This window comes from Balaenoptera musculus, chromosome 19 (assembly GCF_009873245.2).
Source record: "Balaenoptera musculus isolate JJ_BM4_2016_0621 chromosome 19, mBalMus1.pri.v3, whole genome shotgun sequence".
Taxonomy (NCBI): domain Eukaryota; kingdom Metazoa; phylum Chordata; class Mammalia; order Artiodactyla; family Balaenopteridae; genus Balaenoptera; species Balaenoptera musculus.
In genome coordinates, this window is record NC_045803.1 from 5,269,315 (window position 1) to 5,293,011 (window position 23,697).

At 41.2% G+C, this 23,697-nt stretch overlaps 2 protein-coding genes and 1 pseudogene across 2 annotated transcripts; 2 read left to right on the forward strand and 1 right to left on the reverse strand.

Moving 5' to 3' along the window:
* The window catches only part of LOC118885142, a 584,965-nt pseudogene that overhangs the window by 424,849 nt on the left and 136,419 nt on the right, over positions 1-23,697 (forward strand).
* On the forward strand, positions 1,122-23,159 carry LOC118885086 (zinc finger protein 347-like). Its single transcript, XM_036833437.1, is given in 5 exon segments — positions 1,122-1,204; positions 1,432-1,522; positions 9,266-9,392; positions 21,380-22,950; positions 22,952-23,159. Coding segments are annotated over 5 exon segments (1,938 nt in total). The 5' UTR covers positions 1,122-1,136; the 3' UTR covers positions 23,033-23,159.
* On the reverse strand, positions 3,469-4,998 carry LOC118885149 (acidic leucine-rich nuclear phosphoprotein 32 family member B-like). The gene is made up of 3 exons (XM_036833552.1): positions 4,788-4,998; positions 4,087-4,427; positions 3,469-3,901 (listed from the first exon to the last, which is right to left on the reverse strand). Exons 1-3 carry the CDS (start codon positions 4,957-4,959, stop codon positions 3,638-3,640), a joined length of 777 nt encoding a protein of 258 aa, XP_036689447.1. The 5' UTR covers positions 4,960-4,998; the 3' UTR covers positions 3,469-3,637.

The following is a 23,697-nucleotide window of genomic DNA, read 5'->3' on the forward strand; positions in this document are numbered from 1 at the left end:
AGGAGATTTGCCATTTATGACAAGTTGGATCAGTGTAGAGAACATTATGCTAAGTGAAGTAAGCCAGAGAGAGACAGATATTGTATGGTCTCCCTTATATGTGGATTCTACAAAAGTCAAATTCATAGTAACAGTAGAATGGTGGTTACCAGGGGATGGGGGTGGGGAAAATTGGGAGATGTTGGTCAACAGGTACAAACTTCCAGTTGTTACATGAGTAAGTTCTGGAGTAAGGTATAGTGTGGTCACTATAGTTAATCATACTGTGCTACTAAATACTTGAAATTTTTGGAGAGAGTAAATCTTTTTTTCTTTTAATTTTTAAAAATTTTTGGCTGCATTGGGTCTTCATTGCTGCACGTGGGCTTTTCTCTAGTTGTGGCGAGTGGGGGCTACTCTTCGATGCGGTACACGGGCTTCTCATTGTGGTGGATTCTCTTGTTGTGGAGCACAGGCTCTAGTCTCGTGGGCTTCAGTAGTTGTGGCTCGCGGGCTCTAGAGCGCAGGCTCAGTAGTTGTGGCACATGGGCTTAGTTGCCCTGTGGCATGTGGGATCTTCCCGGACCAGGGCTCGAACCCGTGTCCCCTGCATTGGCAGGCAGATTCTTAACCACCACGCCACCAGGGAAGTCCCGAGAGTAAATCTTAAGTGTTCTCACCGCACAGACATGAAAAATGGTAATTGTGAGTTGATAGATGTGTTAATTCCTTGATTGTGGTAAATATTTCACACTGCATATGCCTGTCAAATGATCACATTGTACACCATATATATATATATACGTATATATATAGATATAGAATACATATAGAACATATACCATTTCCATTAGTCAGTTATACCTCAGTAAAGCTGGAAAAGACAAAGAAAGTGAGAGGTGTGCTGGGCTTGACTCCTCTGAGTGGTGCTTAACCCAGACTTCACATTAGATTGCTGAGGCGTTTTGCACATATGTTTTGTGTCCTGTGACCAGATATTCCCCTTCAAATAGTTGAGGTTTGGCCCAGCCTCAGTAATATTGAAAATTCCCCGGGTGATTCTAATTTGTATCCATTTGAGCATCATGGCTCCAGGTCCTCCCGTTCCTGAGGGCTGAGATCTGGGCTGAGGCTGAGGGGCTCTGCTCTGTGTGGGGATGGATCAGGGCTGGTCTGTGACCTGCAGGGGATCGTCGGGTCCAGCTGAGGTGCCCACTGCTGCTGTGTACATGAGGGCCTCACCAGAAGGGGAGCCTGATCTGAAGGAAAGTGTGGGGAAGCTCCCTTGTTGGTCTCTGTGTGGGAGTTTACTGTCCTGAGTCCCTCCTGGGACAGTGGGCAGCAGGGGACTGTCTGTTCCACATGCTGAGGTCTTCCCTGTGTGTGTGGTGGTGACTCAGGAAGGGGGTGTGTTGATTCCAAGCATTAAACAGCCTGTTTTCAACTTTCAAGGTCAACCTCTAAAGACTCAACGTTGTCTGAGGAAGAAGCCCGGAAGAGGAGGAAGAGGAAAGAAAAGGAGGCAGGAATGGCTCTTTCTCAGGTAAAGTCATATTCTCAGTTGTTTCTTCTGTCTGTCCTTCCTGAAATGCCCTTCTTTGGACTCGCTGATCTCTGACTCTGAGCCTGACACCTGTACATTCACACTCACCTGGGGGCTTCCCTCAGGGCTTGTAATCTCCACTTAGAGTCTCCACTAAGCATAGTCCTGGGCAGGGGTTCGCACCCATGAGTTGGAGACACCGTGTCAGTGCTATTGGGCAGCAGGGATCGCTTAGGGGCCCCATCTGGATGCAGTGTCCACTCTCTGTAAACCCTGATAAAGAAGCTGCACGTGGAAGCCACATATTAATATGTACAAATACCTGGTAAAATCTAGAACATAGACCAATAAGGGGAAATCAGTTCTGTTTTAGTACACTTGAAGCTAAATGAGTGTACTTCATTCAAAATCTTAATCATTGGGAATGGAATGGAAAGTTCAGAGACATCAGTGATAGATGGTGTTTTATTCCATCACTGATTTTAAACTATGAAATCAACCTAAGTCTCTTGACACTTAGAGATTCTTTAAGTCATCTTCATCACCTTCATTCCTTGGAGGTTGTCTTTTCGCACTACTCACTGTGTCCTTTGACACACAGAAGGTTTTTTAAGTTTGATGCAGGTAATGTTTCAGCTTCATTCTTTTGCTGGTAGATACTCAGTTTCCCAGCAGCATTTGTTGAAGAGACTGTCCTTTCCCCATTGTGTAGTCTTAGCATCCTTGTCAAAAATTAGTTGGCATACGTGCAGGGGTTTATTTTTGAATGTTCTATTCTGTTTTATTTGTTCTTTTTTTTTTTAATTTATGTATTTATTTGGGGGCTGCGCCGGGTCTTCGTTGTGGCACGCGGGATCTTCATTGCGACATGTTTAGTTGTGGCATGCGGGATCTTTAGTTGCGGAATGCATACTTCTTAGTTGCGGCATGTGTACTTCTTAGTTGCGGCATGCAGACTTCTTTGTTGTGGCATGCGAACTCTTAGTGTGGCGTGCATGTGGGATCTAGTTCCTGGACCAGGGATCAAACCCTGCATTGGAAGCACGGAGTCTTACCTGCTGGACCACCAGAGAAATCCCTGGTTTATTTGTTTAAATATCTGTTATGCCAATGCCATGCTATTCTACTTTTTAATATGTTTTGAAATCTGAAACAGCACAGTATCCATCTTTCTTCTTTTTCAAGAGTGTTTTGTCTACTTGGAATCCCTTAAAATTCCATATGAATTCTAACATTAAGTCTTCCAGTTCATGAGTAGGGGATGTGTTTCTGTTTATTTTTTAGCAGAGTTTAGTAGTTTTCAGTGTACAAGTCTTTCACCTCTTTGGCTAAATTTACTACTAAGTGTTTTTTTTTGTTGATTCTATAGTAAAAATGATTGTCTGTTTCAGATTATTCATTTTGAGTGTATAGAAAAGCAGTGATTTTTTTTGTGTTGATTTTGTATCTTGCAACTTTTCTAGTATTGTTTTTTATTTATAACATTTTCCTTGTGGTATCTTTATGGTTTTGTACATATAAGATCTACTCATCTGCAAAAAAAAGATAATTTTACTTCTGCATTTTTCTTGCCTAATTGCTCTGGCTGGGTATTGCAGTACGTTGCTGAATAGTAGTGTAGAGAGTGTACATCTTTGCCTTCTTTCTGACCTTAGAGGAAAAGCTTTCATCTTTTACCATTGATTTTGATGTTAGCTATGTGCTTTTTTTTTTTTTTTTAACAAACCCAAAATGTTAAGATTTTATTTACAAAGCTTCTTTGTTGTACGGAAAGAAAGATGCTGTTACAATCTCAATGTAACTGGCAGCCACGGACGGTTGACTCACCAATCACAGCTATCCATGCTACAGCAAGAGCCTTACATGAAAACCTAACAACGCTTACAATTCTGTTGGGATGAAGTCCCCAAGCTTGGTGGTGGATTTCCAAGAGGGACTAAATGGAGGAAGGCGGACTGTCACAGGAACTATTCTTTGGCTCTTTGGGTGGGTGGGTGGGTGCCCTGTGGTTTGTATCACAGCTACCTTTTTTTTGTTTTTTTAAACAGCTACCAAATCCATGTGAGCCGTCCAACCAGTACTGAACAGTTCTCTTTTTGCAGGTTATTTGGGGTCTTAATCATCTTCTCCTTCATCATCTGTTTCTCTCTTCCTCTTCTCACCTTTCCCGCTTTCTTCCTCTTCTTCCTCCTCATCCTCATCTTCATCTTTATCAGCTTCTCCATCATGTCCACATTCTTCTTCCTCCCCACTGACTTTATCTTCATCCTCCCCTTCTACATCTTCATCTTCATCTTCTTCATCATCACACTCTTCTTCCTCACCATCCTCCTCCTCCTCCTGGTCCTCATCTTCTCCTTCATTGTCCTCTTCTTCATCCTCATCATCTTCATCTTCATCTTCATCAGCTTCTCCATCATGTCCACATTCTTCCTCCCCACTGACTTCATCTTCATCCTCCCCTTCTATATCTTCATCTTCATATTCTTCATCATCACACTCTTCTTCCTCCTCCTCCTCCTCCTCCTCCTGGTCCTCATCTTCTCTTCGTCGTCCTCTTCTGCATCCACACCATCCACCTCGGCATCTGAGTCAGGGGTTTCACTGTCCTCTCGGTCATAGCCATCCAGGTAGGTCAGCTGGGGCAGGAGCTTGAAGACACTCTCTTGGTAGTCATTCGGGTTAGTAACCTCACAGTTAAACAGATCCAGGCTCTTCGGACATTCCAACTTTTTCGAAGGTTCCAGGGTGCTGATATCTTTTAGTTTATTTCCACTTAAGTTTAGATGTATAAGATTTGGAAGTTTTTCTGCTAACATATCCAGACCTCCAAAGATTCTGTTGTCACTGGGCTCAAGCTTTTTCAATTTAGGTAGTTTGGGGAGATTTGAAACTGAAATCAAGCCTACATTTATTTTTTTTAAATAAATTTATTTATTTATTTATTTATTTTTGGCTGCATTGGGTCTTTGTTGCTGCGCGTGGGCTTTCTCTAGTCGTGGTGAGTGGGAGGCTACTCTTCGTTGCAGTGCATGTGCTTCTCATTCCGGTGGCTTCTCTTGTTGCAGAGGAGGGGCTCTAGGCATGTGGGCTTCAGTAGTTGTGGCATGTGGGCTCAGTAGTTGTGGCTCGTAGGCTCTAGAGCACAGGCTCAGTAGTTGTGGCGCATGGGCTTAGTTGCCCCGTGGCATGTGGGATCTTCCTGGACCAGGGCTCGAACCCGTGTCCCCTGCATTGGCAGGCGGATTCTTAACCACTGTGCCACCAGGGAAGCCCAAAGCTACATTTATTAAACTGAGGAACTCTAAGTTCACAAATTCAGCCATTAGGCCCTCAATTTTCCCATCATTTGATTTGCAATTGTCCAGGACAAGTTCTCGAACAGCTGCCAGGGTCTGGTTCCTCAGCTCCAGGTGGATCCTCCTCTTCATGTCCATGTTTCTCTCTTCCCCCCTCTTCAAACTTAACTTTCCGCGGCGGGGGCATAGCGGGGAGAGGCGTCCCAGCCTGCGCAGCGAGGACGGTCAGAAGGGGTCTGCTAGCCGCAGGGCCCGGCGGCGCGGTCCCGGGTGGTGGGCGGTGTGCGGGCAGGCGAGCGGAGCCCCCGGAGCCAAGTTACTCACGGGAGCGGAGAGAAACCATGGAGGGAAAGGGGGGCTGGGGCGCAGCGCTGGTCTCACTACCGTCGCCCCTGGCCGCGGCCCTGCACTGCGCTTAAACCGGCGACGCGGCGCGGGTGGCTCCGCTGGGCTCCACGGCCGTGGCGCACCAAGGACGGGGCGGGGAGAGGCGCCTTAGCTATGTGCTTTATAATATTAGCTGTTATTATACTGAGGTAATTTACTGAGTGTTTTTATCTTTAAATGTCCTTGAAATTTGTCAAATGCTTTTTCGGCATCAATTGAGATGATCATGTGTTATTTTTCATTCATTCTATTAATGTGGTGTATTGATTGATTTTTTTTGTGTGCTGAATCATCCTCGCCTTGCAGGTTTTTGATTACTGCATCAATCTCTCTAGGTATGACTTGGTTCACATTTTTTATTTCTTCGTGATTAGATCTTTGTAGGGTGTTTTTCTAGGAATTTACCCATATCTTTTAGGTTATGTAATTTTTTGGCATAAAATTGTTCATAGTACTCTCTTTTAATAGTGATTAAAATTTTCTGTGATTCAGTTACAGTTTTTCCTCTTTCATCTGTGATTTTAGTTAATTCAATATTTTCTTTTTTTTTTTAGCCTAGCTAAGTGTCAATTTGTTCATCCTTTCAAAAAACCAACTTTTGCTTTTTTGATTTTTATGTAGTTTTCCTATTTTATATTTCATTTATCTCTGGTCTTTATTATTTATGTCTTTTGTTCTGATTTGAGATCTTTTCTCCTTTTTTAAAAAAATTTATTTATTTATTTATTTTTGGCTTTGTTGGGTCTTCATTGCTATGTACGGGCTTTCTCTAGATGCAGCGAGCAGGGGCTACTCTTCGTTGCGGTGCGTGGGCTTCTCATTGTGGTGGCTTCTCTTGTTGCGGAGCACTGGCCCTAGAGCGCACAGGCTTCAGTAGTTATGGCTTGTGGGCTCAGTAGTTGTGGCTCGCAGGTTCTAGAGCACAGGCCTGATAGTTGTGACGCACGGGCTTAGTTGTTCTGCGGCATGTGGGATCTTCCTGGACCAGGGCTCGAACCCGTAACCCCTGCATTGGCAGGCAGATTCTTAACCACTGCGCCACCAGGGAAGTCCCAGTACATTATATTTTATACTTCATTTTTGTCCAGATATTGTTAAAATTCCCTTGTCATTCCTTCTTTATCCTGTTGGTTGTTTAAGAAGGAGATGATTAATTTCCAGATTTTATGGATATTTGTTTTTCTTCTGTTATCTGTTTCTGTTTTCATTTCCGTGAGGTAGAGGAGATATTTTTTATTATTTCAATCTTCTTAAACTTGTTAAGGTTTGGTTTGTGGCCTAACAAATTGTCATGGAGAATGTTTCATGTGTGCTTGAGAAGGACGTTTTCTGCTGTTATTGGATGGAGTGATCTCTCTATATCCATTTGTTCCCATTGGTTTATAGTGTTGTTCAAGTCCTCTGTTTCCTTACTGATCTTCTGTTTGGTTCCATCCATAAGTACAACTGGGGCATTGAAGTCTTACACTATTACTATGCTGCTGTCTATTTCTTGCTTCATTTCTGTCAATGTTTGCTTCATATATTTGGGAGCTCTAATGTTAGATATATAAATATTTATAATTGTTATATCTTCTTGGTGAATTAACCCTTTTATCATTATATAATGTTTTTTGTCTCTTGTGACATTTTTTGTCTTTATTTTGTCTGATGTTATGTAGTTACCCCAGCTTTCTCTTTATCATGGAATATCTTTTTCCCTCATGTCACTTTAATCCTATCCATGCCCTTAGATTTGTGATTTTTTTTTTTTAATTTATTTATTTTATTGATTTATTTTTGGCTGTGTTGGGTCTTTGTTGCTGCGCACGGGCTTTCTCTAGTTGCAGCGAGTGGAGGCTACTCTCTGTTGAGGTGTGCGGCCTTCTCATTGCAGTGGCTTCTCTTGTTGCGGAGCATGGGCTCTAGGCACGTGGGCTTCAGTAGTTGTGACACATGGGCTCAGCAGTTGTGGCTCGCGGGCTCTAGAGTGCAGGCTCAGTAGTTGTGGCACACGGGCTTAGTTGCTTTGCGGCATGTGGGATCTTCCCAGACCAGGGCTTGAACCCGTGTCCCCTGCATTGGCAGATCGATTCTTAACCACTGCGCCACCAGGGAAGTCCAGATTTGTGATTTTTAACAGTTCTAGCTCTTTGACTCTCTCTCTCTCTGTTTCTCCCTCTCACTCTCTGTTTTTTCCTCCCTTTTACATCCTCTACTTGCTCAGACATACTGTACAGTGGTGAACGGCAGGAGCCCTGGCCAGCCCACTTTTCTCCACGGTAATTTCAGAGGAAATGCATCCAGTGTTTTCTTCTGATCATGACGTTTGATGAAATACTTTTGCTTAATAAGGTTTTCCCCCAATTTCATTTTTGTCATGGTTTTTAATTATGCAGTGATTTTTGGAAGTATCTAATACTGTGATAAATTTTTTTATCTTCATCAGTTAAATTTCTGTGTAACACTAATAAGAGATGGGAGCTACAGTATTCTATGTATTTTTTCATGTTTGTACCTTTTTTTTTTTTTTTTTAAATTTTTGGCTGCATCAGGTCTTAGTTGTGGCTTGTGGGATCTTTCTTGCGGCACGCAGGCTTCTCTCACGTTGTGGCACACGGGCTCCAGAGCGCATGGGCTCTGTAGTTGTGGTGCAAGGGCTCCAGAGCGCGTGGACTGACACACACCTCCTCTCATTTCAGTTAATTATGTGTTTACACATCAGTGCCTGAGTGCATGAATGTGTAAGTCCATGGCTTTTATAAAAGACATCATTTCATTAGTAAGTTTTATATTTTTTAGCAGTTGAAATTATATCTTTTTTTTTAAAAGATTTATTTATTATTTGTTTATTTTATTTATTTTTGGCGTTGGGTCTTAGTTGCGGCATGTGGGCTCTTCATTGTGGTGCATGGTCTTCTCTCTGGTTGTGGCGTGCGGTTTTCTCTTCTCTAGTTCTGGTACGCAGTCTCCAGGGTGCATGGGCTCTGTAGTTGTGGCGTGGGGTTTCCAGAGCACGTGGGCTCTGTAGTTTGTGGCACGAGGGCTCTATTTTAGGCGCGGGAGCACTCAGTAGTTGTGGCATGCGGACTTAATTGCCCTGCGGCATGTGGGATCTTATTTCCCTGACCAGGGATTGAACCCGCGTCCCCTGCATTGTAAGGCAGATTCTTTACCACTGTACCACCAGGGAAGTCCCTGAAATTATATCTTGAGTGTATTCCATGGCTTTAAATTTTTCCTACACTGTCACGTTAATGTTTTATAGTAGGAAGGTTATTAATATCTTCAGTGTGTGTGTGTGTGTGTGTGTGTAGTGACCTTTTATGCAGTTCTATAGGTTAACCTTGAAATTGTCTCAAGTTTTCTCAGGGAACCCTCTGTCAGTGTACATTTATCCTCTATCCGTCACTTAACTTTGATATTTTATGTTCCATTCTAAAGTCTGACTACCTGAGTTTTCGTGCTTGCTATGCCATTTCCTAGCTGTTTGTTCTGAGGCAAGGTTCTTAGAGTGTCTTGGACACAGTTTACTCCTCTGAAAAATAAAAATGGGACTTTCTCTAATGAGCTATTATGTTGATAACAAGTTCATACATGTAAAACATTTAGAATAATGCTTTGCATATAGGAAGCATTCAGACAGCTCTAGTCATTGCTCTTGGTATCATCATAATTTAAGATTTTGACTTTTCTTTAAAGCCACTGTGGACTTTGTCATCTCTGAAGACACCAGTCATACTGTAGCTCATCTAAATATTGAATATCACTCAGTGTGTGAAACATAATATATAACACTTCTGCCTGGACAACCTGTTGTTGAATTTTATTTGTATGCATTTCATGTATTGTCCAAAAAAATGAAAAATCCATATTCAATGGAAGATATTATAATCTCTATGAAAAAGCATAAGAAATTAAAATTTGAGACCCATAATTTGCTCTAAATATATTAACATGGATCTGTCAGAATACATACTTCAACTGAATTGATCCTTACCCCTCTCTCCTCTTCTCATTTTGTGTGAAAATAAGGACTCTCCTCATGGCCCCTTGTTGAAATGTGTTTTCATTTCAGGAACAGTTGACCTTCAAGGATGTGGCCATAGAATTCTCTCAGGAAGAGTGGGAATGCCTGGACCCTGGTCAGAGGGCCTTGTACAGAGACGTGATGGTGGAGACCTACAGGAACCTGCTCTCCCTGGGTGAGGATAACTTCCCTCCAGAAATTGGGATCTGCCCTATGTATCTTTGCATTTTCCCTTCTGTGCATTTTGGGAGCCCCTGCATTGCTTCACTGAGCTCAAAGCCCTGTTGACTCAGACATGAAAAGCTTCATGGTGTAGTGTCAGGAGTTTAACGTTGTCCTTTCTTCTGGTGATCTGCTCACTTCATGATACACCAGGAGTTGTTCCAGAGCTTCAGTATTGATAAAGCCCAATTGGAAACTTAAAATATCTGATTCCCTATTTCATACTGCTGTGCTTTTGAGTCACTATTTTTTAAAAAATAAATTTATTTATTTATTTTAATTTTTCTTTTTGGCTGCGTTGGGTCTTCACTGCTGCACGTGGGCCTTCTCCAGTTGTGGTGAGCGGGGGCTACTCTTCATTGCAGCGTGCAGGCTTCTCATTGTGGCAGCTTCTCTTGTTGTGGAGCACAGGCTCTAGGCGCGCAGGCTTCGGTAGTTGTGGCTCACGGGTTCAGTAGTTGTGGGTCGCGGGCTCTAGAGCGCAGGCTCAGTAGTTGTGGCGCACAGGCTTAGTTGCTCCACGGCATGTGGGATCTTCCTGGACCAGGGCTCGAACCCGTGTCCCCTGCATTGGCAGACAGATTCTTAACCACTGCACCACCAGGGAAGCCCTGAGTCACTACTTCTTGGAAGAAAGCCAGTTATCTGCACATGATACTATTCTGTCTGCATTCAGAAGGAGGCAAGCAGTGAATGAAGGAATCTGTGAAATATTTTTTGAGACCCATTTGTTGTGTGCTCACTCCTGTGCTGATCAAAGAGCTGGGATTCTGGGAAACCCACAACATATTATTTATTTTCTCTTTTGGGCAGTTATTTCTGTTCCTGACCTGAATATTATTTGCATTTTGGAGCAAGAGGAAGACCCCTTGACTGTGAAGAGTGACATGAAAATAGCAAAAAACCAGTGGGTGGGGATGTATCAGAAGTATGAACACAGGTCAGATCTCAGATGGGCAGAGAGGAAGCCACACCATTAATGGTGTTTGGAAATCTCTCCCTTCGTGGGAAGAGCTCTTTAGGAAATTCGAAGCTTATTACTTACGAACTTTTCTCAGGGGAAATCTTTCTTCTCCCCAGCATAGCACACTCTCCTTCAATGTGTAAAATTCATCCTTTCACCTCCCTGTGGTGCTGCAGCTCCAATAGAATCAAAGGCAAGGTCTTTATCATGATCTACGCTCTGCCGTCTGGGTGTTGTGAACTTGTTGCTTGATTTGAGGAGCACGTGGTGAGTTGTTTCAAAGGCATCTGTTTCCCCCTTGGTCTCTTCTTCTGTACTTGATTGCATGGGATTTTCCATTAAGAGCTGAGGCCTCCGTAGTCCAAACCCCTGGACCTGTCTCAGTTTGGTGTACCTGGAAGAACTAATTAAATGATGGGAAAACAGTGGCTGCTCTTAGATCCCACCTGGCACCTCGGAACCTGCGTGGATCTGTTTCAGGCCATGGCTGCCATTCAGATCCCTCAGCCATTTCTTCGTTTTTTGTTTTTGTTTTTTCCTTTTTTTTTTTTTTTTGGCTGTGCCGTGCAGCTTGCAGGATCCTAGTTCCCCAGTCAAGGATTGAACTTGGGCCCTTGGCAGTGAAAACCCGGAATCCTAACCAGTGAATGTGCCAGGGAATTCCCCCTCAGCCATTTCTTCTGTTCTGCTTTTGCCACATACTTTTGGGGGGTGTGTAGTGGGGAAATGGGTTGGATCGTCTGTAATTGTTACTTAGGAAAACTATAAACAGTATGGACGAAGAGATTCTCTTTGATCCCCAATCCCACATGGGGAGCACGTATGAATCTCTGAGCTTGGCGACTGTGGGTAGAGCCCATGGTCCCGTGTTAAAGTTCTATAATATCTGACCCCAATATATTGTATTTTTCTTGTTCTTTTACCTCTCTACTTAGTCTGGGAATGTAGACTCTTCTTGATGTCATATTTTCTTTAGTTTGCATGATTTTGCCTCTGAAATTGCTTTTAAAATGCCCATTCTTAGGTATTTGAAATTTCATCCTTTGTTTGTTTGTTTGTTGCTGTGGTAAGCCATCTTTAGGTGATGAATAACTTCTCTCCACTCTCTTGTGGAGTGGGTTACTTGGAAACATAGCATTCTTTTTTTAATAATTAATTAATTTATTTATTTATTTATTTATTTTTGGCTGTGTTGGGTCTTCGTTGCTGCATGTGGGCTTTCTCTAGTTGCAGCGAGCGGGGGCTACTCTTCGTTGTGGTACACGAACTTATGATTGTGGTGGCTTTTCTTGTTGCGGAGCACGTGCTCTAGGCGCGCAGGCTTCAGTAGTTGTGGCACGTGGGCTCAGTAGTTGTGGTTCGTGGGCTCTAGAGTGCAGGCTCAGTAGTTGTGGCGCATGGGCTTAGTTGCTCCGCGGCATGTGGGATCTTCCTGGACCAGGGCTCGAACCTGTGTCCCCTGCATTGGCAGGTGGATTCTTAACCACTGCCCATCAGGGAAGTCCGGAAACATAGCATTCTTGATGGAGATATTTTTACTAATTCGTCACAATATTATTCTGTTACATACAGAAACACCACTTGAAGCTATTCACTAGAGTGGTCAGCATGTCCCAGGATACTGAAATAGAAAGCATCACAGGAGCTTGAGGGGGGACTTCCCTGGTGGTCCAGTGGTTAAGACCTCGTGCTTCCAATGCAGGGGGCGCAGGTTCAATCCCCGGTCAGGGAACTAAGATCCCACATGCTGCATGCCCAGAAAAAGAAAAAACACAAAGAAACACTTGACTGATAAGTGTTTCCAGTTTTTTTTTTTCTGGTTTTGAGGCGTATCACAAAAGCGTGTCTCAAGAGCAACTGTGACAATGTTTTTCACATATACTAATCATCATCCCCTTGGAGCCTCAAGAAATGGTATAGGAATTTCTCCTTGGGTCAACATTGTCCAAGTTCACATCCTCATATCTCTGGGGCTGTTGATTAAACTGTTCATTCCACAGTTTTCATACCCTGTATGTGTCATTGTTTATCCGACTTCAACAAATACTATTTTGAAGCACCGTTTTTTTGTGTGGTTTTTAATTTTTTTAAAAAATTTATTTATTTTATTTTATTTTTGGCTGCGTTGGGTCTTCATTGCTGCTCGCGGGCTTTCTCTAGTTGTGGCGAGCAGGCTTCTCATTGCGGTGGCTTCTCTTGTTGCAGAGCACTGGCTCTACGTGCACGGGCTTCAGTAGTTGTGGCTCGCGGGCTTAGTTGCTCTGCGGCATGTGGGATCTTCCTGGACCAGGTCTCGAACCCGTGTCCCCTTCATCGGCAGGTGGGTTCTTAACCACTGTGCCACCAGGGAAGCCCATTTTGAAGCATCTTTTTTTTTTTTTTTTAATAAATTTATCTATTTATTTATTTTATTTTTGGCTGCATTGGTCTTTGTTGCTGCGCACAGGCTTTCTCTAGTTGCAGCGAGCGGGGGCTACTCTTTGTTGTGGTGTGCGGGCTTCTCATTGCAGTGGCTTCTCTTGTTACGGAACATGGGCTCTAGGCACGCAGGCTTCAGTAGTTGTGGCACATGGGCTCAGTAGTTGTGGCTCGCGGGCTCTAGAGCGCAGGCTCAGTTGTTGTGGCGCACGGGGCTTAGTTGCTCCGCGGCACGTGGGATCTTCCCGGAGCAGGCCTCGAACCCGTGTCCCCTGCCTTGGCAGGCGGATTCTTAACCACTGTGCCACCAGGGAAGCCCCCTGAAGCATCTTAATGAGACAGCTTATGAAGTTGAATGATGCCTTCAATGAAGTACTGTTTTTTCTTTTTTTTAAGTAAATTTTTACTTATTTATTTATTTTTGTCCGCGTTTGGTCTTCGTTGCTGCTTGCGGGCTTTCTCTAGTTGCGGCGAGGGGGGCTACTTTCGTTGCGGTGCATGGGCTTCTCATTGTGGTGGCTTCTCGTTGCGGAGCACGGGCTTCAGTAGTTGTGGCACGTGGGCTCAGTAGTTGTGGCTTGTGGGCTTAGTTGCTCTGCGGCATGTGGGATCTTCCCGGACCAGGGATCAAACCCGTGTCCCCTGCATTGGCAAGCGGATTCTTAACCACTGTGCCACCAGGGGAGTACCTCTAAGCATTATAAATGAACTTGACTTTTATTTATTTAGTCATCAGGTTCATATTTTTATGATATTCTTAGTTTTCTTGTTTTTTTTGTAATGTGTGGGTGGTTGAATTGGGGAATGTCCCTTCATTGTGAAATTGGTGATCAGACTCTTTTACAGTTCTTCATATATTTTCAGTATTAACCCATTATCACATACGTGATTTGCAAATATTTTCTCCCCCTTCTGCAGATTGTCTTTTCATTCTACTGAGTGTGATTTGACGCACAATAGTTTGTAATTTTGACATAGTCCAATTTATCTGTTTTTACTTCCGTTTGCTGTGCTTTTGCAGTCATATGTTCTCAATCATTGCTGTATCCAATGCCATTAAGATTTTTTCCTATGTTTTCTTCTAGGAGTTTTATGCTTTTAGGTTGTATGTTTAGATCTTTGTTCTGTTTTTTTAATTAATTAATTAATTAATTTGGCTGTGTTGGGTCTTAGTTGCAGCATGTGGTATCTTCGTTGTGTCATGTGGGATCTTTCATTGTGGCGCACAGGCTTCTCTCTAGTTGTGGCATGCGGGCTCAGTAGTTGCAGCGCATGGGGTTAGTTGCCCCATGACATATGGGATCTTAGTTCCCTGACCAGGGATCGAACCCACATCCCCTGCTTTGGAAGGTGAATTCTTAACCACTGGACCACCAGGGAAGTCCCTAGATCTTTGTTCTATTTTGAGTTAATTTTTTATATGGGTTCATGCAGCAGTCCAACTACATTCTTTTACATGTGGGTATCTGATTTTCTCAACATCTTTTTTTCAAGAGGCTGCATTTCCCTCATTAAGGAATCTTGACACCCTTGTGGCACATCATTTGACTGTATATGCAAGAGTTTATTTCTGATGTCTTTTCCACTGGTGTTTCTGTCTGTCTTTATACTGGTACCACACTCTTACTATTAGTTTTGCTTTTTAATAAGTTTTGAAATAAGGAAGTATGAGACCTTCAACTTTGTTCTTTTCAAGGTTGTTTTTCCTATTCAGGGTCTCTTGAGATTCAGTGTGTGTCCTAGGATGTAAGTGTTTATTTTTTCCAAAATTGATATTGTGGTTTTGCTAGGTATTACTTTGAATCTCTTGATCATTTTGTTGGTATTGATGTAATGACAGTGTTGTCTTTCAGTCCATGAACTGGGGATATCTGCATTTACGTGTGTATTTTCTAATAATTTTCAGCAACGATTTTAGTTACAGTGTACAAGTCTTTTTTATGTGGCTAATGTTTTGCCTAAGTATTTTATTCTTTTTGATGCTATTTGAAATGGAAATGTTTTCTCAATTTTCTTTCTAATTGTTCATCATTAACATATAGAAATACAATTTTTACATGTTGACTTTATATCTTCCAATTTTTCTGAATTCATTAGTTACTTATATCAGGGTTCTTTTGTGGAATCTCATGTTTTTTCTACATATTAGATTATGTCCTCTCTAAACAGGCATAATTTTCTTCTCCTTTCTCTAATTGGATACCTTTTATTTTGTTTTCTTGCCCATTTGTCTGGCTGGGACTCCAGCTATGTGTTTAATAGAAATAGTGAGAGTAGGTATCTTGTCTTGTTCCTGATCTGAGAGTAAAAGCTTTCAGTCTTTCCCCATTGTGTATGATGCTAGCTGTGGGCTTTTTATATTAGTCTTTTATTGTGTTACTGTATTTATTTCTATTCCTACTGTATTGAGTGTTTTTATTATGAAAGGCTGTTAACTAGTCAAATGCTCTTCTGCATCAGTTGAGATAATCATGTAGTGTATTTTCTTATATTTAATGTGCAGTTTTACATTGAAAGATTTCATTTGTTGGAGCATCCTTGCATTCCAAGAATATATCCTCTTTGGTTGTACTGTATAATCCTTTTGTAGTACTGTTAAATTTCATTTACTCTTGTTTGATTGATGAGTTTTGCATCAATAATCATCAGAGATAGTGGGTTTTTTTTTTTAAGATTTATTTATTTTATATTTTATTTTTGGCTACGTTGGGTCTTCGTTGCTGCGTGCAGGTTTTCTCTAGTTGTGGCGATGGGGGCTGCTCTTCGATGTGGTGCACAGGCTTCTCATTGCATTGGCTTCTCTTGTTGCAGAGCACGGGCTCTAGGTGCACGGGCTTCAACGGTTGTGGCACGCGGGCTCAGTAGTTGTGGCTCGCAGTCTCTAGAGTGCAGGCTCAGTAGTTGTGGCGCACGGGCTTAGTTGCTCTGCGGCATGTGGGATCTTTCCAGACCAGGGCTCGAAACTGTGTCCCCTGCATTGACAGGAGGATTCTTAAACACTGCGCCACCAGGGAAGTCTGGTTTTTGGGTTTTTTTGTAGAGTCTTTGTCTGACTTTGATTGTAGAGTAATTCTAGTCTCATAATGAGTTTTGAAGTGTTTCCTGTTCAAATTTTGGGGAAGAGTTTGAAGAAACTTGATCTTAATTCTTTTAAGATGTTGGGTAGAATTCAGTAGAGACGCTATCTAGCTTTCCTTTGGATTTTCTTTCTTTCTTTTTTTTTTTTTTTTTCTGGCTGCACCACGTGGCGTGTGGAATCTTAATTCCCTAATCAGGGATCAAATCTTGCCCTGCAGTGGAAGCACGGAGTCTTAACCACTGGAGCACCAGGGAAGTCCTCCTTTGATTTTGATCAGTGATTTTTGATTAGTGACTCAGTCTCCTTACAAGGAATGGGTCTGTTCAGATTTTTTATTTCTTCATGACTCTATTGATAGGTGTGTGTCTCGGGGAATTCATTTAGATTTTGCAATATTTAGGCATAGAATTGTTCTTGGTATTCTCTTCTAATTTTTCTTTATTTCTGTGGAATCAATTGTAATGCCCCCACTTTCGTCTTTTATTTTAGTTACTGGGCCTTCTCTCTTTTTGGTTAGTTAATCTACTTAAAGGTTTATTATGTCTATCTGATTAAAGAACCAACTTTTAATTTTGTGATTTTCTGTAGTTTTTTATTCTTTTTGTATATCTCTTAATTTAATTTTTTTCTTTCTAGCTCTGACTCTGTTTCCTACGGTCTTTTTTTCTATTTTCATTTTTAAAATTATTTTTATTCACATGATAAACCAGTATCTTTTATGTGCATTCCTTTGTATTTTGTTTTTTCAAGCTTTAAGATATAATCAACATATAATATTGTGTAAGGTAAGTGTGATGATTTGATACATGTGTATATTTTGAAAAGATTACCAGGTATGTTTGTTAAAACATCCATTAACTCACATAATTACAATTTTGCTTGTGTGTTGAGAACATTAGAAGGTTACTGTCTTAACAACTTTCAAGTATATAATACAGTATTGATAATCATAGTCAGCATGCTGTATGTTAGATCCCCAGAACTAATTCATCTTGACTAACATCTCCCCATTTCTGCTATGCCCCAGCCTTTGGTAATCACTATTTTACTTTCTGTTTGTATTTGGCTTTTTTTCCCCCCACATATAAGTGAGATTATTCTATGTTTGTTTTTTTCTCGACTTATTTTACTTAGCATACTTCAAATGCTTTCCATGTTGGTACAGATAGCAGGATTTCATTCTTTCTTATGGCTGAATAATATCTCACTTTGTATAGAAATGAGATTTTTTTTTTTATCCATTCATTAGTTGGACACTTAGGTAGTTTCCATATCTTGGCTATTGCTTATACTGCTCTAATGAACATAGGAATGCAGATATCTGTTTGTGATAGTGATGACTTCATTTCTTTTCAGTATATACCCACATGTGGAATAACTACATTATGTGGTACTTTTAAAAAAAATACTTTGACTGTAATTAGTTTTTTCCAGTGGCTAAAACTAATTATAATCTTCCCGATAGTACGGTAGGGTTCTCTTTAATCCACAACCTTACTAACACTCATACCTCTTGGTTTTTTTGTTTTTGTTTTCTTTTGGCTGTGCTGCTGGACCGCCAGGGAATTCCCCCTCTGTTGTCTTTTTGATAATAGCCATTCTCAAGGTGTGAAGTGATATCTCCTTGAGGGTTTGATTTGCATTTTCTCTTAAAGGAGGAGCTGGGAACTGGGGAACTTTCTCCTGTTTATTCTCACCTTATTGTGCCTGGGAGGGATTGAGTCAAAAATCATTATGAAAAAAAAAAAAAAAAAAAATCATTATGATTACACTTTTTGGTTCTGTGTTTTCAGTGTAGGCATTTCTTTGGGTGCTTCAGCTTCTCACCTGGTTCTTAGAGTTATTCCAAAGGATTTTGTTGGGAATTCCCTGGCGGTCCAGTGTTTAGGACTCTGTGCTTTCACTGCCGAGGGCAAGAGTTCAGTCCCTGGTCGGGGAACTAAGATCCTGCCAGCCATGTGGTGTGGCCAAAACAAAACAAAAACAAAACAAAACAAAACCCACAAAGGGTTTTGTTCTTGTTGTATATTGTTGTTAATTCAGTGTCTCCATGGGCTGAGTGCCTGGAGTTTACTGGTCTGCTATCTTGCCAACATCGTTTTTCATGTCTTTTTTATGGCAGAGATTGTGTTAAGAGATCCAGTGCTATGATTTCCAGTAATTAGAGCAGGGCAGCAAAACGGACACTTGTTTTTAACACCGAATAAGGAGTCTTAGTCTAAAAAGTTGATATGACAAATTGTTAAAATTTTTACAATGTTAGGTAATTAATAATTTAGTTAATAAGATTCTTTTTCTTTTTAAATTTATTTATTTATTTATTTTTGGCTGAGTTGGGTCTTTGTTGCTGGGAGCGGGCTTTCTCTAGTTGTGGTGAGCAGGGGCTACTCTTCATTGCGGTGCACGGGCTTCTCATTGCAGTGGCTTCTCTTGTTGCAGAGCACGGGCTCTAGGTGCACGGGCTTCAGTAGTTGTGGCACACAGGCTTCAGTAGTTGTGGCATGCGGGCTTCAGTAGTTGTGGCTCGCAGGCTCTAGAGCACAGGCTCAGTAGTTGTGGCACACAGGCTTAGTTACTCCACGGTATGTGGGATCTGCCCGGACCAGGGCTCGAACCCACGTCCCCTGCATTGGCAGGCGGATTCTTAACCACTGTGCCACCAGGGAAGCCCTCTTTTTTCTTTTTTTAACTAATATGATCACATCTTAAAATGCTCATGCCTTGGGAAACACCTCCTCTTATCTTTGTTTCCTGAAACGAACTCTCTGCCCACCCAGCTAGGAGATTATCATTGTGAACGCTTGTCTCCCTGCTTTGCTATACTGTAAGGTTTCATTGTATCTGCAAGAAAATGTGCAGAATAAACTCATCTATCTCCTCTTTATGGCCATTTCCTATGTTTTCCTTCCAGATCCTGCTTCTTACATTCTTGGATATATCTCTGGGAATGTCTGTGTATTTTTCTCACTCTCTGTTTTTTTTTGGCGGGGGGGTCTTTGTTGCTAAGCACGGGCTTTCTCTAGTTGCGGTGATCGGGGCTACTCTTCGTTGCAGTGCACAGGCTTCTCATTGCAGTGGCTTCTCTTGTTGCAAAGCACAAGCTCTAGGCACGTGGGCTTCAGTAATTGTGGCACGTGGGCTCAATAGTTGCAGTTCGTGGGCTCTAGAGTGCAGGCTCAGTAGTTGTGGCGCACAGGCTTAGTTGCTCCATGGCATGTGGGATCTTCCCAGACCAGGGCTGAACCCATGTCCCCTGCATTGGCAGGCGGATCCTTAACCACTGCGCCAGCAGAGAAACCCGTGTTTTTCTCTTGAATATATATTCCTGGCAATGGAACTCGTGGATATTAAAATTGGTACATTTCATAACAAATATTGCTAGAGATGAAAACCTGCTTTCTCTTTACAATGTCATACTCTCTCCCTTTTTAAATTTCTTTTGTTTTTGTTGCATGCCCATGGTATAAGTCCCATGGTTGAGAATGAGATGGTACAGTGCTACTTGCTAAACAAGTTCTTCTTTTCTTCCCCATTCAGTATTCTCATTGCCCTGGTACAGTTACATTCCCACAGTTTAGAAAGCGCAAGCTGTGTTCCCACACGTCCATTACTCCTTGTCCTCCATTCTTGGCCTTCCCAGTTCTGACCTTTCCTCACATGGTTCCTTGATGTGGATGGAATACACTGTTATTTGCTAGCATATTCAGTTTTTTCTTCTGAACTCCCTAATTTCCAGAGCCCTTTTTCACCCATCCCACTGTCTTCCCACACTGTTCACATTGTAAAAAATCATGTGTATTCCTACAGTGAATTAATTTCACTAGGCAGGACCTTAATTTATATGTGCAGAGGTGGTGCCTCCGAAACCATTTCCAGGAAGGATGGCTGAATAATGCTATATACAGCTCAGTTCTTGTGTCACCCTTGAAATTTTCTTTCTGAACTCTTGGTATTAATATCCTGTTTCTCTCACTTACTTTCTGTGTAAATTGGTTTCATGTACATGAACCCTGTGAGTCTGATGCCCTTATTTGAAAAATTGGGCTTAGAATATTTCATGTTTCACAGTAAAGATTTGAAGATTACTTTTAAAAAATATTAACTTTCATGTTTATTGTGAGCTATCCGTTTGTCTACATTATAACTTGGTTGTTTTTTTTTTTTTTCATTATATTATCTTTTTAATTATACCTCATTTTGCCAACTTGGTTGTTTTTATTTGTAATTGATCCCAACAACATTGTCTCTGACCCTAGTTAATAAATTTTCAGGGCTTCCCTGGTGGCTCAGTGGTTAAGAATCCACCTGCCAATGCAGGGGACATGGGTTTGAGCCCTGATCTGGGAAGATCACACATGCCATGGAGCAACTAAGCCCATGTACCACAACTACTGAGCCTGTGCTTTAGAGCCCATGAGCCCAACTACTGAAGCCTGTGCACCTAGAGCCCATGCTCTGCAACAAGAGAAGCCATCGCAATGAGAAGCCCGTGCATGCACCACAATAAAGAGTAGCCCCCGCTCGCCACAACTAGAGAAAGCCTGTGCGCAGCAACAAAGACCCAACTCAGCTAAAAATAAATAAATTAAATAAATAAATTTTAAAAATAATAAATAAATAAATAAATTTTCAAAGCACACTGTATTACATACACTTTGGGGCCAATAATTTAAGGTAACTGCCTAGATAGGCCATAGCTCAATGCTATCTGTTTTTCGATACTAAACTGCCATTTGTTTACATTATTCATCACGTAAGCTTGTTTTGGATTATTTACTATTATAATACATTGTCGGTTCTTTAGCATTTACTTACGTACAAATATGCAGAAATTTTGTACAATATAATACTTTTTTCTCCTCAGTTACAAGACAGCAGTGGGATTCCCTGGCAGTCCAGTGGTTAGGACTCAGCGCTTTCACTGCCATGGGCCTAGGTTTGACCCCTCGTTGGGGAACTAAGATCCTACAAGCCACTCGGCGTGGCCAAAAAAAAAAAAAAAAGACAGCATTATGCTTACTGCCAATTACTGTGCTTTGGGGTCATGGTGGGAAAATGCCCTTTTTTTGAGAGCTAATACAAGTTTGTACAGCGTTAGGGTTTTTGTCATAGGGTGTTTGGGACTAGGCTGCCCTAAAATTATTATTTTTTAATTTTTCTCAGTTATATATCCTTATTTTGTTATTAACGTATAGTTGATTTACAGTATTATATAAGTTTCGAGTGTACAACATAGTGATTCACAATTTTTAAAGGTTATACTCCACCTGAGATTACTTTGAATTACATGTGATCACTTTCTTTCGTAAGGGATCGTATTTCTTTACTGTTCCTTAAATTTTGAACATTTTGTTTGGGAAGTTTCATTACTCTGTTCAGGATAAGTATTATTTTTGGTTTAATATCGTGTTATCAACAAGAAATGACTTTGTTCTGACCTATAATTAATAGGATTCCTATGGTTCTTTATATCTTGTAGATATCTGTCATATATATGTGATGAAGAAATTACAACCTAGAGTGAACAGTGATGGAGGAGAAGTATTCCAAACAGTGATGTTGGAAACACGTGAAAGCCGTGAAATAAGAGATTTTTACTTCAAGGAAATCCAGGAAAATATGCATGACTTTGAGTATCAGTGGAGAGATGATGAAAGAAATGGCAAAGGAATGCCTATAACCTGTAAAGAAAATCTCACTTATAAAAGAAATCAACCTTGGAAAAGGGATGCAGGAAACAAGCCTGTTGAAAATAGGCTTGGATCAAGCTTTCGAGATAAACTGCTGATATATCAAGCTGAAGGGAAAATTTATGAATGTAATCAAGCTGTGAAGTCTACCAACAGTAGAGGCTCATTTTCAGTACTTGAAAGAATTCCTCCTAGTGTCCAGGCCAACATTTCTAATATATATGGGAATGATCTTATCCATCTTTCAGTACTGACACAGGAACAGAAAGCATACAAGGGAAAACCTTACAAATGTGGTCAGTTTGGCAAAATGTTTCGTCAGGGCTCATACCTCACTAGACATCAGATAATCCACACAGGAGAGAAATCATACAAATGTGATATATGTGGCAAAGTCTTTAGTCGAAGTTCACACCTTGCAAGTCATCGGAAAATTCATACTGGAGAGAAGCCTTACAAATGTAATGAGTGTGGCAAGCTCTTTAGTCAAAAAGCACACCTTGGAAATCATCAGCGAATTCATAGTGGAGAGAAACCTTACAAATGTAATGAGTGTGGCAGAGCCTTTACCCTTCGCTCAAATCTCATCAGACATCAGAAAATTCATACAGGAAAGAAATTATATAGATGTGATATATGTGGCAAAGTCTTTAGTCGAAATTCACACTTTGCAAGTCATCAGAGACTTCATACTGGAGAGAAACCTTACAAATGCAGTGAGTGTGGCAAGGTCTTTAGTCAAAAGTCACATCTTACAAGACATCAGAGAATTCATAGTGGAGAGAAACCTTACAAATGTAATGAGTGTGGCAAAACCTTTAATTTTCGCTCAAACCTCATTAAACATCAGAAAATTCATATAGGAAAGAAATTATATAAATGTGATATATGTGGCAAAGTCTTTATTAGAAATTCACACTTTGCAAGTCATCAGACACTTCATACTGGAGAGAAACCTTACAAATGCAATGAGTGTGGCAAGGTCTTTAGTCAAAATTCACATCTTACAAGACATCAGAGAATTCATAGTGGAGAGAAACCTTACACGTGTAATGAGTGTGGTAAAGCTTTTAGCCAAAGTTCAAGCCTGGTTGACCATCGGAAAAGTCATTCTGGAGAGAAACCATATAAGTGTTTTGAATGTGGCAAGGCCTTTAAGCAATGGTATTACATCAAGATTCACCGAAGAATTCACACTGGAGAGAAACCATACAAATGTGATGTGTGTGGCAAGGCCTTTATTGCTCTTTCAAGCCTAACTAATCATCAGGTAATCCATACTGGAGAGAGACCTTACCAATGTAATGAATGTGGGAAGGCATTTAGGCAACAGTCTGAAATCAGGATTCACCAAAGAATTCATGATGCAGAGAACCCTTTCAAGTGTAATGAATGTGGGAAAGCCTTTACTCAGCGTTCAACTCTCACTACACATCAGATAATCCATAAAAGAGAGAAACCATATAAATGTGATGTATGTGGAAAGGTCTTTAGTCAAAAATCACACTTTAAAATCCACCAGAGAATTCATTCTGGGCAGAAGCCATACAAGTGTCATGAGTGTGACAAAGCCTTTATTGTGCGTTCGAGCCTCACTTCCCATCAGGTAATCCATACAGGAGAGACAGCACATAAATGTGACGTTTGTGGCAAGGGCTTCAGTCAAAATTCACACCTCGTGACTCACCGTAGAGTTCATACTGGAGAGAAACCTTACAAATGTAATGTGTGCAGCAAAGCATTTAGTGTGCGATCAGGCTTAACTTCCCATCAGGTAATCCATACAGGAGAGAAACCACATAAATGTAATGTATGTGGCAAGGGCTTCAGACAGACTTATCACCTAGTGAATCATCAGAGAATTCATACAGGAGAAAAGCCTTTCAAATGTAATGAATGTGGCAAAACATTTAGCGTGCAGTCAACCTTAACTTCCCATCAGGTAATCCATACGGGAGAGAAACCACATAAATGCGATGTGTGTGGCAAGGGCTTCAGACAAAGTTCACAACTCGTGACTCACCGTAGAATTCATACTGGAGAGAAACCTTACAAATGTAATGAGTGTAACAAAGCATTTAGTATGCGATCAACCTTAACTTCCCAT

Excerpts from the sequence above, each read along its gene's own strand:
- LOC118885149 (XM_036833552.1), bottom strand. The coding sequence starts at position 4,959 with ATGGACATGAAGAGGAGGATCCACCTGGAGCTGAGGAACCAGACCCTG. Across the intron at positions 4,428-4,787 it reads TGTAGCTTTGGGCTTCCCTG|GCTTGATTTCAGTTTCAAAT; the intron begins GTGGCACAGTGG and ends AAATAAATGTAG. Across the intron at positions 3,902-4,086 it reads CCGAGGTGGATGGTGTGGAT|GATGAAGAAGAGGACAATGA; the intron begins GCAGAAGAGGAC and ends GAAGATGATGAG.